The 17,147-nt window shown below is 38.3% G+C and overlaps 2 protein-coding genes across 2 annotated transcripts in view; both read right to left on the reverse strand.

Annotated features, from left to right (window-relative positions):
* Nucleotides 1-964: 964 nt before the first annotated feature.
* On the reverse strand, nt 965-9,673 carry LOC103510151 (enoyl-CoA hydratase domain-containing protein 3, mitochondrial-like). The gene is made up of 6 exons (XM_026824279.1): nt 9,538-9,673; nt 8,370-8,944; nt 4,447-4,548; nt 3,131-3,324; nt 1,807-1,970; nt 965-1,190 (listed from the first exon to the last, which is right to left on the reverse strand). The coding sequence occupies exons 2-6, from the start codon at nt 8,421-8,423 to the stop codon at nt 1,072-1,074; spliced, it is 633 nt and encodes a 210-aa protein (XP_026680080.1). The 5' UTR covers nt 8,424-8,944; nt 9,538-9,673; the 3' UTR covers nt 965-1,071.
* Nucleotides 9,643-17,147, reverse strand: part of LOC103510153 (2-hydroxyacyl-CoA lyase 1-like) — an 18,585-nt gene continuing 11,080 nt past the window's right edge. Inside the window, exons 2-5 of the mRNA XM_008474797.3 lie at nt 15,725-15,901; nt 15,200-15,301; nt 10,090-10,213; nt 9,643-9,764 (exon numbers count right to left, since the gene is read on the reverse strand). Coding sequence (XP_008473019.1) covers nt 9,669-9,764; nt 10,090-10,213; nt 15,200-15,301; nt 15,725-15,901 — 499 coding nt within the window. The 3' untranslated portion in view covers nt 9,643-9,668. The remainder of the gene's footprint in view (nt 9,765-10,089; nt 10,214-15,199; nt 15,302-15,724; nt 15,902-17,147) is intronic.

Genomic DNA, 17,147 nt, shown 5'->3' on the forward strand with positions numbered 1-17,147 from the left:
TTTTTTTTTTAATTTTTTTTTTTTATTATTATTTTTGAGGGACTAAGTCTGGCTGAGGGACTATAGACAGAGAGTAGATCAGCGTCTAGCTAGGGGGCTATATATTTTTTTTTTTTTAAGAGGTTTTGACAGAGGGAACTGTAAATGCTATGGTCTTATCGTCCCGAAATCGAAGAGAGAAGGAAGACAGGATATGAGAAAGCCATCCGTTCCGAGAACGAACATTATCCCATCAGGATAAAATCCGCCCCGGGCGGGAATCGAACCCGCGGCCTAAGGGGACTATAAACAGGGCGTAGACTAGTCCAAATTTCCTCATGCTATATCAATAGCGAAGGTTGAGTGCGAAGGGCATCCCGCTCGGAAAATTTTGTTTTAGCCAAAACCAGTTGGCCTCAAAGCGATCACTCTAAAGCTGACTGAGAGGCCGACGACAAACGCCGACCCCATCTGAACATGGGAAAAGGTGAAGAAGAAGAAGAAGATTATTATTTTTAAGAGGTTTGATACAGGGAACTGTAACTGCCAAGGTCTAATCGTCCCGAAATCGAAGAGAGAAGGAAGACAGGATAGGAGAAAGCCAGCCGTTCCGAGAGAAATAATCTGAAAATCTAAATGGGATTACTTAGGTCTAAACCTCAGAAAAGAAGCACACATGGTGAAAACAATACAAGACTCATAAGAGAAATGAAGGAGCTTACGATATTGAAAACTTACATTTTTCAAACTCAAACAAAGTCCGAAAAGGAAATCATCCGGTCAGGATAAAATCCACCCCGGGTGGGAATCGAACCCGCGGCCTAGCGCTTACAAGGCAGGCGCGCTACCAACCAAGCAAACTAGGCTGACTACGAACCATATCTGCTTGAGAAAAAAAATTAGCCCCGGGCAGGAATCGAACCTGCCACCTAGCGCTTACAAGGCAGGCGCGATACCTTCCAAGCAAACTAGGCTGGCGTGTATTAAGGAGTTGTGCTGGGTAGCGCTCCGCTCCGCCAAGTTTGACCACGCCACAGAGAAAGTAGCCGTTTTCAAGTACTTGTAGAGGTATTTAATTAGAAGTAATTTCACTCACCTATAAGCCTCTTCAATGTTCAAGCTCATTTGTTGATACAAGAACTGTTTACCCAGCGTCAATACAGATCTGCTGTTCTCTAGAATTGCACTCGTGAGGACTTTGGTTTCACTTTCTGTAATCAGAGACAAATATTCCATCAGTATGTAAACTTGCCAGGCAGAAGATCTCGGGTTTGATTCCTAGACAGAAAAATCTGCATTCGCAAATGTCGATTGCAATTATTTAAACGGGTTACTTTCTGGTGTTCTCGTGTTGACCCAGCACATAAATGGGAAGTACTGTGTCTCTTCTCACCCATCTGATGAGAGGCATACGCATACTACGGGGTGGGCATGCTACGACAAAGATACCTTTTAAGCGCTAGGTCGTGGGTTCGATTACCGCCCGGGATGGATTTTATCCTAAACAGATAAGGATTGTTCTCGGAACAGCTGGCTTTCCCCTATCCTGTCTTCCTTCTCTCTTCGCTTCCGAGAGGATGGTAATAATAATAGTCTTATTTATACTGCTCGCATAGGACTGAAAAGTCCCTTTACTCCAACAGTATTCTACTACTATTACTGAGGTCCAATTCTCAAATTATATTGAGAATAAAATTTCAGACCTCGGGTGGGATTGAACCCACGCCCTCCTGTTTACCAGGCGAGCGTCTTGACCACTACACCACCGAGCCACTACACCACCGAGGCAGGTTAGCAGCGAGTCATATCTCAGATCTCAGATCTCACCTAACTCCTCGTTAGAAGACACCACTCTGGTAATAAGACCCGCATTGTAAGCATCCTGAGCAGATATAGGGATACCAGTGATAGTCATGGATCTAACAACACCTAGTGGTACTTTGCGTGTTAAAGCTACAGCTGGGGTCGAGCAAAATATGCCGTGACGAGCCCTGAAACAGAAAGGAAATTTGTTACGGAGCCCAAGAAAGCAACAGATCTAGTCTGCTTCATATAGATAAAAGTTTACTTTCATCTGTTGTACGTTGTTAATAATCATGATATTTTTAGTAATGTATCCTTCGTAAATTCGTATAAGCTTAACGCAACTTTTGGGGCTGTTTGCTCCTACACCTAAGCCTCAGACTGGGCTTTTTGTGTAGGTACGTTAGTTATCCTTCCCCTAGTCATCAGAGAATCCAGATATAGTGTTGGAAAAATTTCCTGTCTGTGTGTTACGCTGATGGACTCCTTGACTGTAGGACAGACTCCGAAAATTCGGAGCATCCACTCATCACCCCTGGTACATCACTCGTGAGGAAAATGAGTAGCTATGACATATAAATGCGCATAGCGACCGGTGCCAGCATGGTAGGTAAACATTGGGAGCTGGATTATTAAAAAAAAAATGTATCATATATGCAAGTGATTGATTCCGTGACTGGCCATTGGGGCCCAGTCGGCCTCGTGAGGAAAATGAGTAGCTATATGCAATATAAATGCGCATAGCGACCAGTGCCAGCATGGTAGGTAAAAATTGGGAGCTGGATTATTGCAATATGTTCTACAATGCTGCAGTGAGCACCAAAAGTTGTGATATAATAACACAAAAAAAAAACGACATTTATTTTATTGATGGTAGACTTTAATTATCTAAATATGAAAATAACCAGTGAAGAGTAAAAGTTATTTTCATATTTAGACATTTATTTTATTTTTTCAAGTAAAGAGTTAGATTCAAATTCACTTCGTTTAAAAAGTGAGTGAAAATATAATTTTTCCTGCTCAAACCCACGTACCCCGGAGTGGAGAACTTGCTGGCAGTGGTGGCGATGGCCAGGTCACAGGTAGCTACTAACTGACAACCAGCAGCGGCCGCTACTCCCGATATTATAGCTAGGATGGGGACCGGATGACGCAGGATAGATAGCATTAGATCCGAACACGTACTGACCAATATGTTCTACAATGCTGCAGTGAGCACCAAAAGTTGTGATATAATAACACAAAAAAAAAACATTTATTTTATTTTTTCATGTAAAGAGTTAGATTCAAATTCACTTCGTTTAAAAATTGAGTGAAAATGTGATTTTTCATGCTCGAACCCACGTACCCCGGAGTAGAGAACTTGCTGGCAGTGGTGGCGATGGCCAGGTCACAGGTAGCTACTAACTGACATCCAGCAGCGGCCGCTACTCCCGATATTATAGCTAGGATGGGGACCGGATGACGCAGGATAGATAGCATTAGATCCGAACACGTACTGAATATCTCGTCCAGCTTTGGACGACCTTCCTTGTCCACTGCCTGCAAAAGAAATACGTTTTTTTTTTAATATTTTTTTTAGAGAGAATGGAGGAGTTGCAATTAGGAAAATATTATTAATAAAAGGTCGATTCCTACGTAAAAAGTTGTGAAAAATCCAAATCTGAGGTCAAAATAAATGTTCATTTATTTCGGGAATTATATTTTTATTCTTATAATATAAGATTAATCAATTGAAAATTTGGGTATTTCTTTTTTTTTCTACATAGGTATTATAAGTTATATGTCAGAAATTCTGCATTGGAGTTTATCACAAAAGTTTGTGCGTTGAAATTTAGACATTTTTAGCGTCATAAAACTATTCATTCCGATAATGTGGTGACTTGCTAAAACTATCCATGGATACAACTCCAGCGCTCGTAGAGTGAACATCTCTCTCGCGATTTTGGTCTGATGATGAGAATCTGAGTATTCTCGAAAGCTCACCAAATATTACCACCAGTTGAATGTCGAATCTCAAATTGTCTTTTAAAAATTTTTAATTTTAATTAATGAAGATTCTTAATTAAATAATTATTCCTCGATAATTATTTTAGTTTTATTTATCCATGGATATTAATATTCGTGCTATTGTTGATTTCTTTGTAGATAAAACTCGGCCCAAATTAGAATGGACGTATGTCAAGAAGTGGAGGGATTATCCAAACATTGTGGCCCTCACAAGATCCACCCTAATACCCCTTATATCAAGATGTGTGAAAGCGCCTGTGTATTTAGACCTTCGACTCTTACAAGCCACGCCGTTCATACGCTCATGAATACAAGAGCTGAGGGCAATTCTTGAAAGGGGTGGTGTTGTAGTTTACAAGCTACGAGGGAATTATGATTAATAAATTCCAACATTGCCCTTTTCAGGAATTAGCCCTGACGTCTTTCCCATTAGACCTCACGTTCCTTGTTGCAAGATTCAACAAAATAAAAAGTTAAATGTTACACAATATTGTATTTTTTTTGTTTAATAGTGAAAAAGTTGAAGTACAAAAATGTTTATTTGAAAAACTGAGGTAACATTAATTTTTGAAATACAAATATTTTGAAGAACAAAACCTTAAAATCGAACTTTGAACAAAATATCTCAAATAATTAAAGTTGTGTGAGTTTAGATAGGTACCTCGTTTTCTGATCGTTCATGATAATATCGCGTACTCCATTCTGTTCAGTAACGAGAAGCAAAGGTTGAGAGGAGTAGAAGCAAGACTGAGGCATCTGAAACAATAGTGGACTTTGAATAGTATATTAGTGGATAGGTGTACAAACACTAGTAAGAAACTTACTTCCCTCAAAATATCATTTTAAAGTTTCCCTCAAAATATCATTTTAAAGGTTTGATAGAGGGAACTGTAACTGCTATGGTCTTATCGTCCCGAAAGCGAAGAGAGAAGGAAGACAGGATAGAAGAAAGCCAGCCGTTCCGAGAACGTATGCGCCCTGGGTGGATTTTATATGTTTAGGATATCCACCCAGGGCGCGAATCGAACCCATGGCCCAAAATCAGGCCAAACCATTTGAGAGTTATAGCGAAAGAAACAGACAAGCTAAATGCGAAATCGTAGATTTAAACCTTAGAAGTCACTTCGTTCAAACTCCATTTGAACGAAGTTTTCCTTACCAACTTTTTACTTAAGTTTTACTACTTAATAATGAGAAACTTACTTCCCTCAAAATATCATTTTAAAGGTTTGATAGAGGGAACTGTAACTGCTAAGGTCTTATCGTCCCGAAAGTGAAGAGAGAAGAGAGACAGGATAGAAGAAAGCTAACCGTTCCGAAAACGTATGCGCCCTGGGTGGATTTTATATGTTTAGGATAAAATCCACCCATGGCGCGAATCGAACCCATGGCCCAAAATCAGGCCAAACCATTTGAGAGTTATAGCGAAGGAAACAGACAAGCTAAATGCGAAATCGTAGATTTAAACCTTAGAAGTCACTTCGTTCAAACTCCATTTGAACGAAGTTTTCCTTACCAAATATTTAAAATCCAATAACACATTCTTCGACACTGGACGTAGGAAGTGCATTTTTATTAATTTAAACACAACTTTAATTATTTGAGATATTTTGTTCAAAGTTCGATTTTAAGGTTTTGTTCTTCAAAATATTTGTATTTCAAAAATTAATGTGGCCTCAGTTTTTCAAATAAACATTTTTGTACTTCAACTTTTTCACTATTAAACAAAAAAATGCAATATTGTGTAACATTTAACTTTTTATTTGCAACAAGGAACGTGAGGTCTAATGGGAAAGACGTCAGGGCTAATTCCTGAAAAGGGCAATGTTGGAATTTATTAATCATAATTCCTATTTTTGAGGAACTAAGTCTGGCTGAGGGACAATAAACAGAGAGTAGATCAGCGTCTAGCTAGCGGACTATAAACAGGGCGTAGACTGGTCCAAATTTCCTCACGCTCTATCAATAGCGAAGGTTGAGTGCGAAGGGCATCCCACTCGGAAAATTTTGTTTTAGCCAAAACCAGTTGGCCTCAAAGTGACCACTCTAAAGCTGATTGAGAGGCCGACCACATCTGAACATGGGAAAAGGTGAAGAAGAAGATTATTATTTTTAAGAGGTTTGGTACAGGGAACTGTAACTGCCAAGGTCTAATCGTCCCGAAATCGAAGAGAGAAGGAAGACAGGATAGGAGAAAGCCAGCCGTTCCGAGAAGGCCTCAAAGCGATCACTCTAAAGCTGATTGAGAGTCCGACGACAAACGCCGATCCCATCTGAACATGGGAAAAGGCGAAGGAGAAGAAAGGTTTGATAGAGGTGTCTGTAACTGTTAAGGTCTTAATTGTCCCTAAATCGAAGAGTAAAGGATAGAAGAAACCCAGTCGTTTCCAGAACCAACAACGAACCTTATCAGTTTAGGATAAATTTTGCCTGGGGCAATTTCTACCATTATTATGTTATCTTTCATATATTTAGTTTTTTTGGAAGTCACTATGCTTGATATTCATAGAGGGAACTTACACTCCCCTCTGCGGTAACAACGGAGGTCCTATCGTACCAAAATCGAAAAGAAGAGATCCAGATAGAACATCGCCAGCCTTTCCAATTTTGAACCTTATCTGTTTGGGGTAAGGTTCACTCTGGGCGAGAATCGAATCTGCAAATGAGCACTTACAAGTCAGGCGCGCTACCTATCAAACCAACTAAGACGGAATTGTAACAAGATCTCATCGTCCCGAAAGCGAATATTGAAGGAAGAGGGAATAGGAGAAAGCCAGCCGTTCCGAGAAAGAACCTTATCTGTTTAGGATAAAATCTGCCCCTGACGGGAAGCTAGGGCTGACTGAAAGGCTGACGAAAAACGCCGACCCGGACTAAACACGGGAGAAGTCGAGGAAGAAGAAGAAGAAGACGAATAAGAAGAAGAAGAAGAAGAAGAAGAAGAAGAAGAAGAAGAAGAAGAAGAAGAAGAAGAAGAAGAAGAAGACGAGTACCATTTGTGACCAGGATCACAGGTAGTCTATAGCGCACCAAAGTCTCCAGCTCCATGCCTGAGAATCCGAACGCTGAATCTCCCTGAACACATACAACGCGTTTACCAGGGGCGTAGTGGTTACAGTATAGGGCAGCGGCTAGGGCAAAGCCTAGCCCTACACCCATTGTACCGAACGTACCTGCATCTAGACGATGGCGCGGTAGATTGTTCAGCAGCAGGGATCTGCCTGCGGAATGGAATAAAACAGCAGGTAAAAATAAAATTTAATGAGAATAAATTTCAGAGTATACAAATTTGGAATAGGTTTAGGGAATGATATTCTGAAAAAGAAGTCACCTTCTGTTTGCATGATATAATAGACCAGTTCCGTTTACTCAGCTGTCTTAGGCGAGGTCTCAAATTCAAAGAGCAGAAAAAAATGAGGAACTAGGGAATCTTTTTCTTCAACGCGACGACTAGATCCCGAGATAAATTGATTTAAAATATACCGGTAAATCTCATTTATGTCACGGCGTACACTCCCGTACGCGATGACGTCACATTAACTGTCCCGAGCAAAGCTCCCTTGCAGGGTGTTTGTGCACATGCGTTTCTGCGCATTTTTATAATCTGACGTTCGACCTTTTGAAGACACATTTTTGGAGTTTTGACTTCAAATTTGGAGTCTTCAGAACTTTTTCACGTAGGAATCGACATTTTATTAATAATTTTTACCCAAATACAACTGCTCCATTGATAAAAGACTAAAAACCCCAAGGGATTGTATTCCGGAGCACCGGGCAACATTATTCTCTATAGCAAAGCACGGGACTAGAGCTAGTCTTACCTATATCCATTGTATTGGCTCCTTCACCTACAATAATACAGTTGTCCGGAATGCTCACTTGTACAGCATGAATAGCCGCGTAGTAATTCAAAGGCACCGACTCATCCTGAATCATCTTCTCTACAGCCTGGCGATGGAATATTTTTATGAAATTATTATAAATTACCAAAATACATGAGTTTTTTGTGGTATTAATATAAATAATATTTGGTTCTTGTTTCAAAGTTGACCCACAGAACTTACATATTTATCATGGCTGCTGAAACCCTCCAAGTGATTAAGAAGCAAAGGTTGAGAGGAGTAGAAGCAAGACTGAGGCATCTGAAACAATAGTGGACTTTGAATAGTATATTAGTGGATAGGTGTACAAACACTAGTAAGAAACTTACTTACTTTTTACTTAAGTTTTACTACTTAATAATGAGAAACTTACTTCCCTCAAAATATCATTTTAAAGGTTTGATAGAGGGAACTGTAACTGCTATGGTCTTATCGTCCCGAAAGCGAAGAGAGAAGGAAGACAGGATAGAAGAAAGCCAGCCGTTCCGAGAACGTATGCGCCCTGGGTGGATTTTATATGTTTAGGATATCCACCCAGGGCGCGAATCGAACCCATGGCCCAAAATCAGGCCAAACCATTTGAGAGTTATAGCGAAAGAAACAGACAAGCTAAATGCGAAATCGTAGATTTAAACCTTAGAAGTCACTTCGTTCAAACTCTTCGTTCAAACTCCATTTGAACGAAGTTTTCCTTACCAAATATTTAAAATCCAATAACACATTCTTCGACACTGGACGTAGGAAGTGCATTTTTATTAATTTAAACACAACTTTAATTATTTGAGATATTTTGTTCAAAGTTCGATTTTAAGGTTTTGTTCTTCAAAATATTTGTATTTCAAAAATTAATGTTACCTCAGTTTTTCAAATAAACATTTTTGTACTTCAACTTTTTCACTATTAAACAAAAAAAATACAATATTGTGTAACATTTAACTTTTTATTTTGTTGAATCTTGCAACAAGGAACGTGAGGTCTAATGGGAAAGACGTCAGGGCTAATTCCTGAAAAGGGCAATGTTGGAATTTATTAATCATAATTCACTCGTAGCTTGTAAACTACAACACCACCCCTTTCAAGAATTGCCCTCAGCTCTTGTATTCATGAGCGTATGACCGGCGTGGCTTGTAAGAGTCGAAGGTCTAAATACACAGGCGCTTTCACACATCTTGATATAAGGGGTATTAGGGTGGATCTTGTAAGGGCCACAATGTTTGGATAATCCCTCCACTTCTTGACATACGTCCATTCTAACTTGGGCCGAGTTTTATCTACAAAGAAATCAACAATAGCACGAATATTAATATCCATGGATAGTTTTAGCAAGTCACCACATTATCGGAATGAATAGTTTTATGACGCTAAAAATGTCTAAAATTTCAACGCACATTATTTTGTGATAAACTCCAATGCAGAATTTCTGACATATAACTTATAATACCTATGTAGAAAAAAAAGAAATACCCAAATTTTCAATTGATTAATAAAAATATAATTCCCGAAATAAATGAACATTTTTTTTATTTGTATTTATTAAAGTGTTCTAACAAAATGAACATTTATTTTCCTTAAAAACTAAACAAGGTAACCAGTAATAAAATATATAAAATATAATACGATGATATGTTGATCTAATAAATTTGTATAAATAATAAAAATAATAATAATAATTGTAAATGTAATTTGTTCATTTGCATCATTTTTTACATATTTGCATTTAAACATTAAAATCAGACTGAACATTGCAGGCGCCGCAGGATTATGATTTGCGCTAGGTCGAGGGTTTGATTACCGCTCGGGGCGAACTTTATCCTAATCAGCCTAAAATACCCCTTATGATAAACAAAGTTTAAATTGGACTTACGTACTACACCATACACCCATGCTTCCCATCACCAAGTCTACCAATGAGTTAATATAAACTTAGATGCTTAGATCATGTTAGTAAGTCAGGTATAGTCATCATAGTTGGACCATTTTATCTGATTGTGTCCACTAAAGCTTGGATTCTGTGAGCCAGGAGAAGTTTTGAGGTTTGCGATCAGCAGATGGATTGATCAGAATGTTGATCAGACTGGGTCTGGTTGTTGTCTGGAAAATCAAACAAATACCAAGAACGGGATCTCTTAGAAGTTACCTCAGAAGCTCGTGTGAGCGGTGTGTCATAAGGAGTATTTTTTTCATCCGAATCTAATGAATCCATCGAATCCTGATTCAGTTTGAAAAAAAAAACACTAATTATCCGAGTCCAGTCAATATGAGCCTTTCGCGGTTTCACCTAGACGCGCGAGCGCGTACGGCTTGCACTGAGACATGCATGGCTTAATCTTTGAGACAAGCATATGACTACTGGCAGGATCAACCAGGGAAATGTCGGGATTACAAAAAAGCCCCTATACTGTCTGTGTGTTTTTACCTGTAAACACTTCTGCATAGCTTGCTTAATCTGAGGTACTGTAGTACAGAGATAACCATCATGTCCAAACACAGCCATCATCTTCTCGTAACGTAGGCTAGGGCTTAGCGAGGTGGGGGGACTCCTGGAATAGATAGGTAAATAGGTAATTGTTGAAGTTGAAGATTATGGAAAACCTTCGAATCTGGAAAACCTCCGGATAATAAAATAGGACTAAAATTTCGAGAGACCGAAAACGGAGACCTCAGTTCTGGGACTCCAAATTTCAAGGAGCAACGTTCCTTGATCTTATAAACTCACTAGCTGAATTCCGTCGCTTCGCTCCGGAATCCTGCTAGTTCATCCCGAGGCATGGCCAAACTTGTAGAAAAGGCATGGCCGAACTGAGGTATGAGCTTTGGTCCTACTTGTGACATATCTCCCACCCTGGTGGGTGGGTGAGGGAACAGGTGTCTTTCCTCGATTGAGGTTTTGATTCTTTGAATGGCTGCGTAGTTTTTGGCTTTCTTAGCATCATGTGTGTGCATCAGGAAAAGTGGTCTTCATTTGTTCAAAATCTATTTTCTTGAACTTGAAATTTTGGCAAGGATTTCCTAAAGTATGGACTAGTGCTCCATACATCAGAAGGAACTTCATTAGATGGTGGAACTCCATTACCTGGGTCTCCTTCATTACCTAAATGTGCTGCATGTGACATTTGCTCTGCTGCATGTACTTGAATAGAAATTGCATCAAGTAGCTCCTGACTTGAGGGCTCATCACGTACTGTGTTACATGCCAATGCATGGGGTTGAATGAGGTGCTCGACGCTATCAAAATCATCATTTGCTTCTGGATTTGGTGTTGTTTCCTTCCAAAGAAGTTGGTTTTCATCTTCATCTTCTAACAAATCATCTGATTCATTACCATCAAGATAGTCCAGCAAATTGAGAATCTCATGGTTGTTGAGACTTCTCTGATTATTCTCCATTTTAATTGCTGAAAAGAAAAAGACAGAAAAAATATTAAACTGTCAAATATTAAGACCATTTCACCCTTATTTTAATTGATAATACTGTCAACATTGACAAATGTTGTCAAGAAGAACACAATAGCTTTTACTCTTCACAGTTGGGGGAGGGGTTTTTTTTATTGTTTATTCAAACAGACATGTTTCACCATTGCTGGCATCATCAGTGTAAAGTTTTTTTTTATTGTTTATTCAAACAGACATGTTTCACCATTGCTGGCATCATCAGTGTAAACTGTAAAACATTGCACATAAGAAAAAGAAAGCTAACAAAAAAAGGAACAAATTGACAAATTGTTTACACTGATGATGCCAGCAATGGTGAAACATGTCTGTTTGAATAAACAATAAAAAACCCCTCCCCCAACTGTGAAGAGTTACCGAATTTGTGTTCTTCTTTTCAAGATGAATCTTCACAAAGTTACGTCAGAATCTATCAAAATGTTGTCAATATTGACACACAAAACCCATAAACACATTAATGTGTTGCCTGCGAGGGAGCTTTGCTCGGGACATTTGATGTGACGTCATCGCCTACGGGGGCGTATGCCGTGACGTCAAAGTTCACGATTTAGTTTTTTTTATTGTTTATTCAAACAGACATGTTTCACCATTGTTGGCATCATCAGTGTAAACTGTAAAACATTGCACATAAGAAAAAGAAAGCTAACAAAAAAGGAACAAATTGACAAATTGTTTCCACTGATGATGCCAGCAATGGTGAAACATGTCTGTTTGAATAAACAATAAAAAACCCCTCCCCCAACTGTGAAGAGTAAAAGCTATTGTGTTCTTCTTTTCATTTCAAAGATTTATTGTGCTCATCGATCATTACGGTAGTGGTCTATTTTCTCCATTACACCTTAACTGCTGACGTCAATGTCGGAGCTTTGTGTTTGTGTCTCAACCTTGCTGATAAAAGCTCTTTCTATTTCTCACCTGAGAGCATCCTTGTTATTGTTTGACCGGAAGCTAGACAATAGATCAGTTGCGCTTACTTGTGTGATGTTTCAAAGTCATAGAGCAGGAAAAATGAGGACCAACGGAACGCGTAAAAACTTGGAGTTTTCGTTATTCGTTCGTACAATGATGTTACCTAAAAAAAAAAAAAAAATGTAGCTCGGCACCGCTTTTGCATCACTTCAAGGCATTTTCTTTTATTTCCAATTCCATGCCTATTCAAGAACTGAAAAGTTTGGTCAAAAATTTCCGCCCTGCCCGGGATTCGAACCCAGCACCTCAGGGTAGAGAGACAATGCTCTTGACAGTCTTGACCACTTAGCGAAAGAGGTTCGCACAATGAGAGAAAAAAATAAAATATAGTATTTAATATACTGCTCTACAATACAAGAGTTGCCATAAGACACAGTATAAAATCAGTCATTTATAAAATCTCTCAGTTATTATTTCAGTTTAGATACATATGTAGGTACCTCGTTTTCTGATCGTTCATGATAATATCGCGTACTCCATTCTGTTCAGTAACGAGAAGCAAAGGTTGAGAGGAGTAGAAGTTTTTTTTTTAGGTTTTATAGATGGAATTGTAACAACAGAGGTTTTACCGTCCTGAATGCGAAAAGGAAGACAGGATAGGAGAAAGCTGGCCATTCCGAGAACATACCTGACCTGTTTAGGATAAAATCCGCCCCGGGTGGGAATCGAACCCGCGACATAGCGCTTACAAGGCAGACGCGCGCGCTATCGTCCAAGCTAACAAGCCAAGTACTAGGTGCTCTGGCAAAAATAGATAATTCATTACTTACTGCTAGTCCTGCTCTGTATTCACCTACTTCGTCCTGGTGATTTGTTGATCATATAGTTGACCAGTTGTCCGGGTCCACAAGGTGTGTTTAAAGTTTAAATTCCGTTTAAGTTTTTTTTTTTTTTTTTTTTTAATAGGTTTTACAGAGGGAACTGTAACTGCTAAGGTCTTATCGTCCCGAAATCGAAGAGAGAAGGAAGACAGGATAGGTGTTACAAGATTCTCGGTAATGGTATTGCTGTTGAGTTGGTTGTAGGCGTTCTCCGAGTCCATATTTTCCAAGCTGTCACATGTCTTGTTTATGTCCAAGTACACTCGAGTACTCTCCATCCAGGTACTGTTATTGCGTCAGTCAACGTAATTACATTATTGTACACATCATATTGTTTGTGTCTATTTGTTGTACGCCTAGAGTTTACAACATAATTTGAATGATGGGACCTGCTATCTGAAGGAAAACACAAATTATCGTGGAGGAATTAATTTCTAACTGGGCCACACATTGACTGTCTATTATGTTTATGCTTGTACGCGTGTGATAATACCGGGAATAGTCAGGGCATAGGTTTATTATTCAGTTCAATCCTAAATGCACAAATATACTTACATGCGGACAGACATACCCGTAGAATAAGGAGACATATTAATAAATATAAATATAAACACAACACATCATACCTAGATTCACAGGAGGAAATATTGCATGCATATCGTTAATTGATGAGAACTTTTGATATTATGGAGAGAAAGAAAAAAAGTATTGAAGTATTGTTCGCTGGTAATTGTGCTGAGAGAAAGAGGGTCGGAGCGTCACTTTGAGAATTCACAAAGTGGTGAGATCTATACAAGAATAATGAGAGAATCCCCATGCAAAGTGTTGGCAAGATTTTTTATGTAACCTCTTTGTTTTATATCAGGTTTACTTCATCAACGTGTTTCATCAGTAGTCTCGAGCCATGAGAAGTAGAAACTTCTTCCATCTCTGCAAGTTGTACAATCACGTTGTTTCGGACATCTTTGCCCTTGCTGACATGTCTGCTGATTCCATCAGTTAGGATTCTAAACAAACTTCGTACAGCTTCTTCTAGGACGTTGTCTTTTAGAGCTCTTTTTTTTACGTTTCTGATTTCCTTCTGAGTTCTCCGTTATAATCTTTTCCGTGTCGTGGACTCTTGATAGAAGACGAAGACGAGCTTCTTTAACTTTAACACCATCTACGATTAAGTATTCTTTAAATCTCCTTATTTTTGATTAGTGCAGTCTTCGTCAAAATGATGTTCATGTGTGATACACTTCTCGCTTAGATTACATATACGTATAGGTCTTATCCTAACCAGAGTATGTACACTAGTATGTATTATGTCTAATACTATACGGTACATACCATGCATTACCTACTTCAGAATATCACAGGTATCCTCTCTGATCCCAACAGTTCCCATGTCAAATTTGATAAATCCCTCGAAAATATGAATTGAACTATTTTTTGATTACATTATTTGGATCGTCCACAGTGCTTAATTAACCCTTCACTGGTAGAAGAGTTCCTTAATATCATAGACATGTATATTTCACGACTCCAATTAAACAAACTAACTAAAGCTACTGAAGTAAAAATACCTAGTTACCAGATACCTAGCGAAAGTGAACATGACAAGAACATAGAAAGCATTGTCAGTGTTTGTTCACAAAACCAAAGTTCAATTGTAGACTGTCTGTCCTAAAGAGATTACATATACGTATAGGTCTTATCCTAACCAGAGTATGTACACTAGTATGTATTATGTCTAATACTATACGGTACATACCATGCATTACCTACTTCAGAATATCACAGGTATCCTCTCTGATCCCAACAGTTCCCATGTCAAATTTGATAAATCCCTCGAAAATATGAATTGAACTATTTTTTGATTACATTATTTGGATCGTCCAAAGTGCTTAATTAACCCTTCACTGCTAGAAGAGTTCCTTAATATCATAGACATGTTTATTCCACGATTCCAATTAAACAAACTAACTAAAGCTACTGAAGTAAAAGTACCTAGTTACTAGATAATGAAAGTGAACATGACAAGAACATAGAAAGCATTGTCAGTGTTTGTTCACAAAACCAAAGTTCAATTGTAGACTGTCTGTTCTAAAGAGGAAAGCTGATTATGTCGAACCCTAATCTCTAATGCCGTCAAATCCTTCTTGATTCACCTGTTGTGTCTTCAATTCTAAATAAGAAAGATGTACCTAATTTCATCAAAATCGGACCAGACAATCGCGAGTTCTTGCGGAACAAACGGTCGAGTTAAAACAAAAAACTCGCTATCGTTCGGTCAACTACTTACACAGTAGTAACCTCGCCACTCTCCACAATGGATGCATAGGTCGCCTCGTCAAATCCCCCATAAAGAGCCTTGACATGAGGTGTACGTATGTAAATTGTTGAACTGCAAATACAAGTCTATCTCAGATACCCAGAGTTCTTATGTCCAGCCAGCTCATAAGGAAAAAAATCCATTAATAATATAAATAGTTCATGATGAATGAATAAGTTACTTAATTCCCCAGACTTGATTTCTTCTTTGTACCAATTCAACAGTTTTTGTTTTCGCCAGCCTAGTTAGCTTGAAGGGTCTGCCTTGTAAGCGCTAGGTCGCGGGTTCGATTCCCGCCCGGGGCGGATTTTATCATGAACATATAAAGTTCAAAGTTTGTTCTGGGAACAGCTGGCTTTCTCCTATCCTGTCTTCCTTCTATCTTTGTTTTTGATATGATAAGACCTTAGCAGTTACAGTTTCCTCTATCAAACTTTTTTTTTTTAATAATTTCATTCTATAAGTTTTTTTTTTAAGTTTTGTTTGATGATTTACCTTTGCCAATGATCACAAGGGGTGCTTTTGCTTCCAAGATGAGTTGTGATGCTTGTTTCAGTTCTGCTATGCCAGGCCAAGGTAGTGTTGGTTCTAGTACTTTTGGTGTGGGCACTAGTGCACTCTGGTTTATCCGTTGAGCTAACAAATTGGCAGGGAAGTCCAGATAACTCACACCTGGAGGAAAAAAGTAGGGGCTCTAAGGTTCGCTATCACATAAGTATCATGGACTCGGTGAATTTTGTAATAGCAACTATGATAAACACATAGATAAATACCTATGGGTTTTCAATTTTTCATCACCAATTTCCTCCCAAGAAATTAATTCCCAAAAGTGTTGAATGGCTCAAGACGAATAAAGAGTACCTTCTTACCGTTACTGATACTTTTGTCTAATCTTTTTTTCATGTTTGACTAATCTTTTCCGTGTCCTCTTCCTCATGTTCACAGACAACCATCAAAGTGTTCGCCAAATGTTTGCGGTCGACAGCGAAAGTTGAGGTAGAAACACACTACCATCACGTCACGTCACATGAAGTCATGGGGAGTCAGAAAGATGTAGTTCTAAGTTTTCCCAATATTGTAGGTGATTTCGTTCAGGACAGGCACAATACCATCACGTTACGTCACGACACCTATCCTATAAAGCTTGGTTAGAAATGTCAAATGAAATATTTTAGACTAGTCATATCAATTATTATGTACATAAAATTTTCACATTTTCAACAGTTTCTATGTTCTTGAATAAGACTGTGAAATTACTAATGAATTATTAAAATGCTTTGATTAGGTTCTTTTTGGGAGGACATTAAAAAAGGCATGCAATTTCTTGAAGCAGGTATTTTAAGCAGAGAGTAGGGAGCTAACAATTTTATGAATTATGAAATAGAAATATATTTTATAAATGCCAAAGATAGTTTTATATCTAGTTGATAATTAATCGATAAGTTTAACAAGAATGCTCAGATCTTATCAGATTTAACTTTGAGATTAGAGACAAATATTCTGAGACATGTATCTTAAGTAGGTACGAGATGCCTTAAAAAAAGGTCTCAAAGTTAAATTTGATAGAAGCTGCATTTCTGATGCTATTATAATTCTGTAAAGTGTAATATACATAGTAAACTCTTTTTCATTATTTAATTTTGAATAACGAATAAGGTATTTATGATTTTCTTTTTGATTTTTCAAAATTATATTTGTTTGATTTCTTTTGGTAATCCCAAAAAATGCGTTCGTTTGATTCTTTTCTTATTTTTTAGTCCGTCCTTCCTTTATTATTACTAATAATAAAAGGTACAGTGGACGGACTATTGTATTCGCTTCGGTGTCTGTCTGTCTGTCTGTACACCGAAAACCGCCAAAAAGCGGTAAAATGCCGCCAAGCGTTGCACCGGTCTTAACCGGTCTTGTGTCGCATCCC

This window comes from Diaphorina citri, unplaced genomic scaffold (genome assembly GCF_000475195.1).
Source record: "Diaphorina citri unplaced genomic scaffold, Diaci psyllid genome assembly version 1.1 scaffold565, whole genome shotgun sequence".
Classification (NCBI taxonomy): domain Eukaryota; kingdom Metazoa; phylum Arthropoda; class Insecta; order Hemiptera; family Psyllidae; genus Diaphorina; species Diaphorina citri.

Excerpts from the sequence above, each read along its gene's own strand:
- LOC103510151 (XM_026824279.1), bottom strand. The coding sequence starts at position 8,423 with ATGCACTTCCTACGTCCAGTGTCGAAGAATGTGTTATTGGATTTTAAA. Across the intron at positions 1,971-3,130 it reads AGCAAGTTCTCTACTCCGGG|GGCTCGTCACGGCATATTTT; the intron begins GTACGTGGGTTC and ends TTTCTGTTTCAG. Across the intron at positions 1,191-1,806 it reads GTCTTCTAACGAGGAGTTAG|AAAGTGAAACCAAAGTCCTC; the intron begins GTGAGATCTGAG and ends CTCTGATTACAG.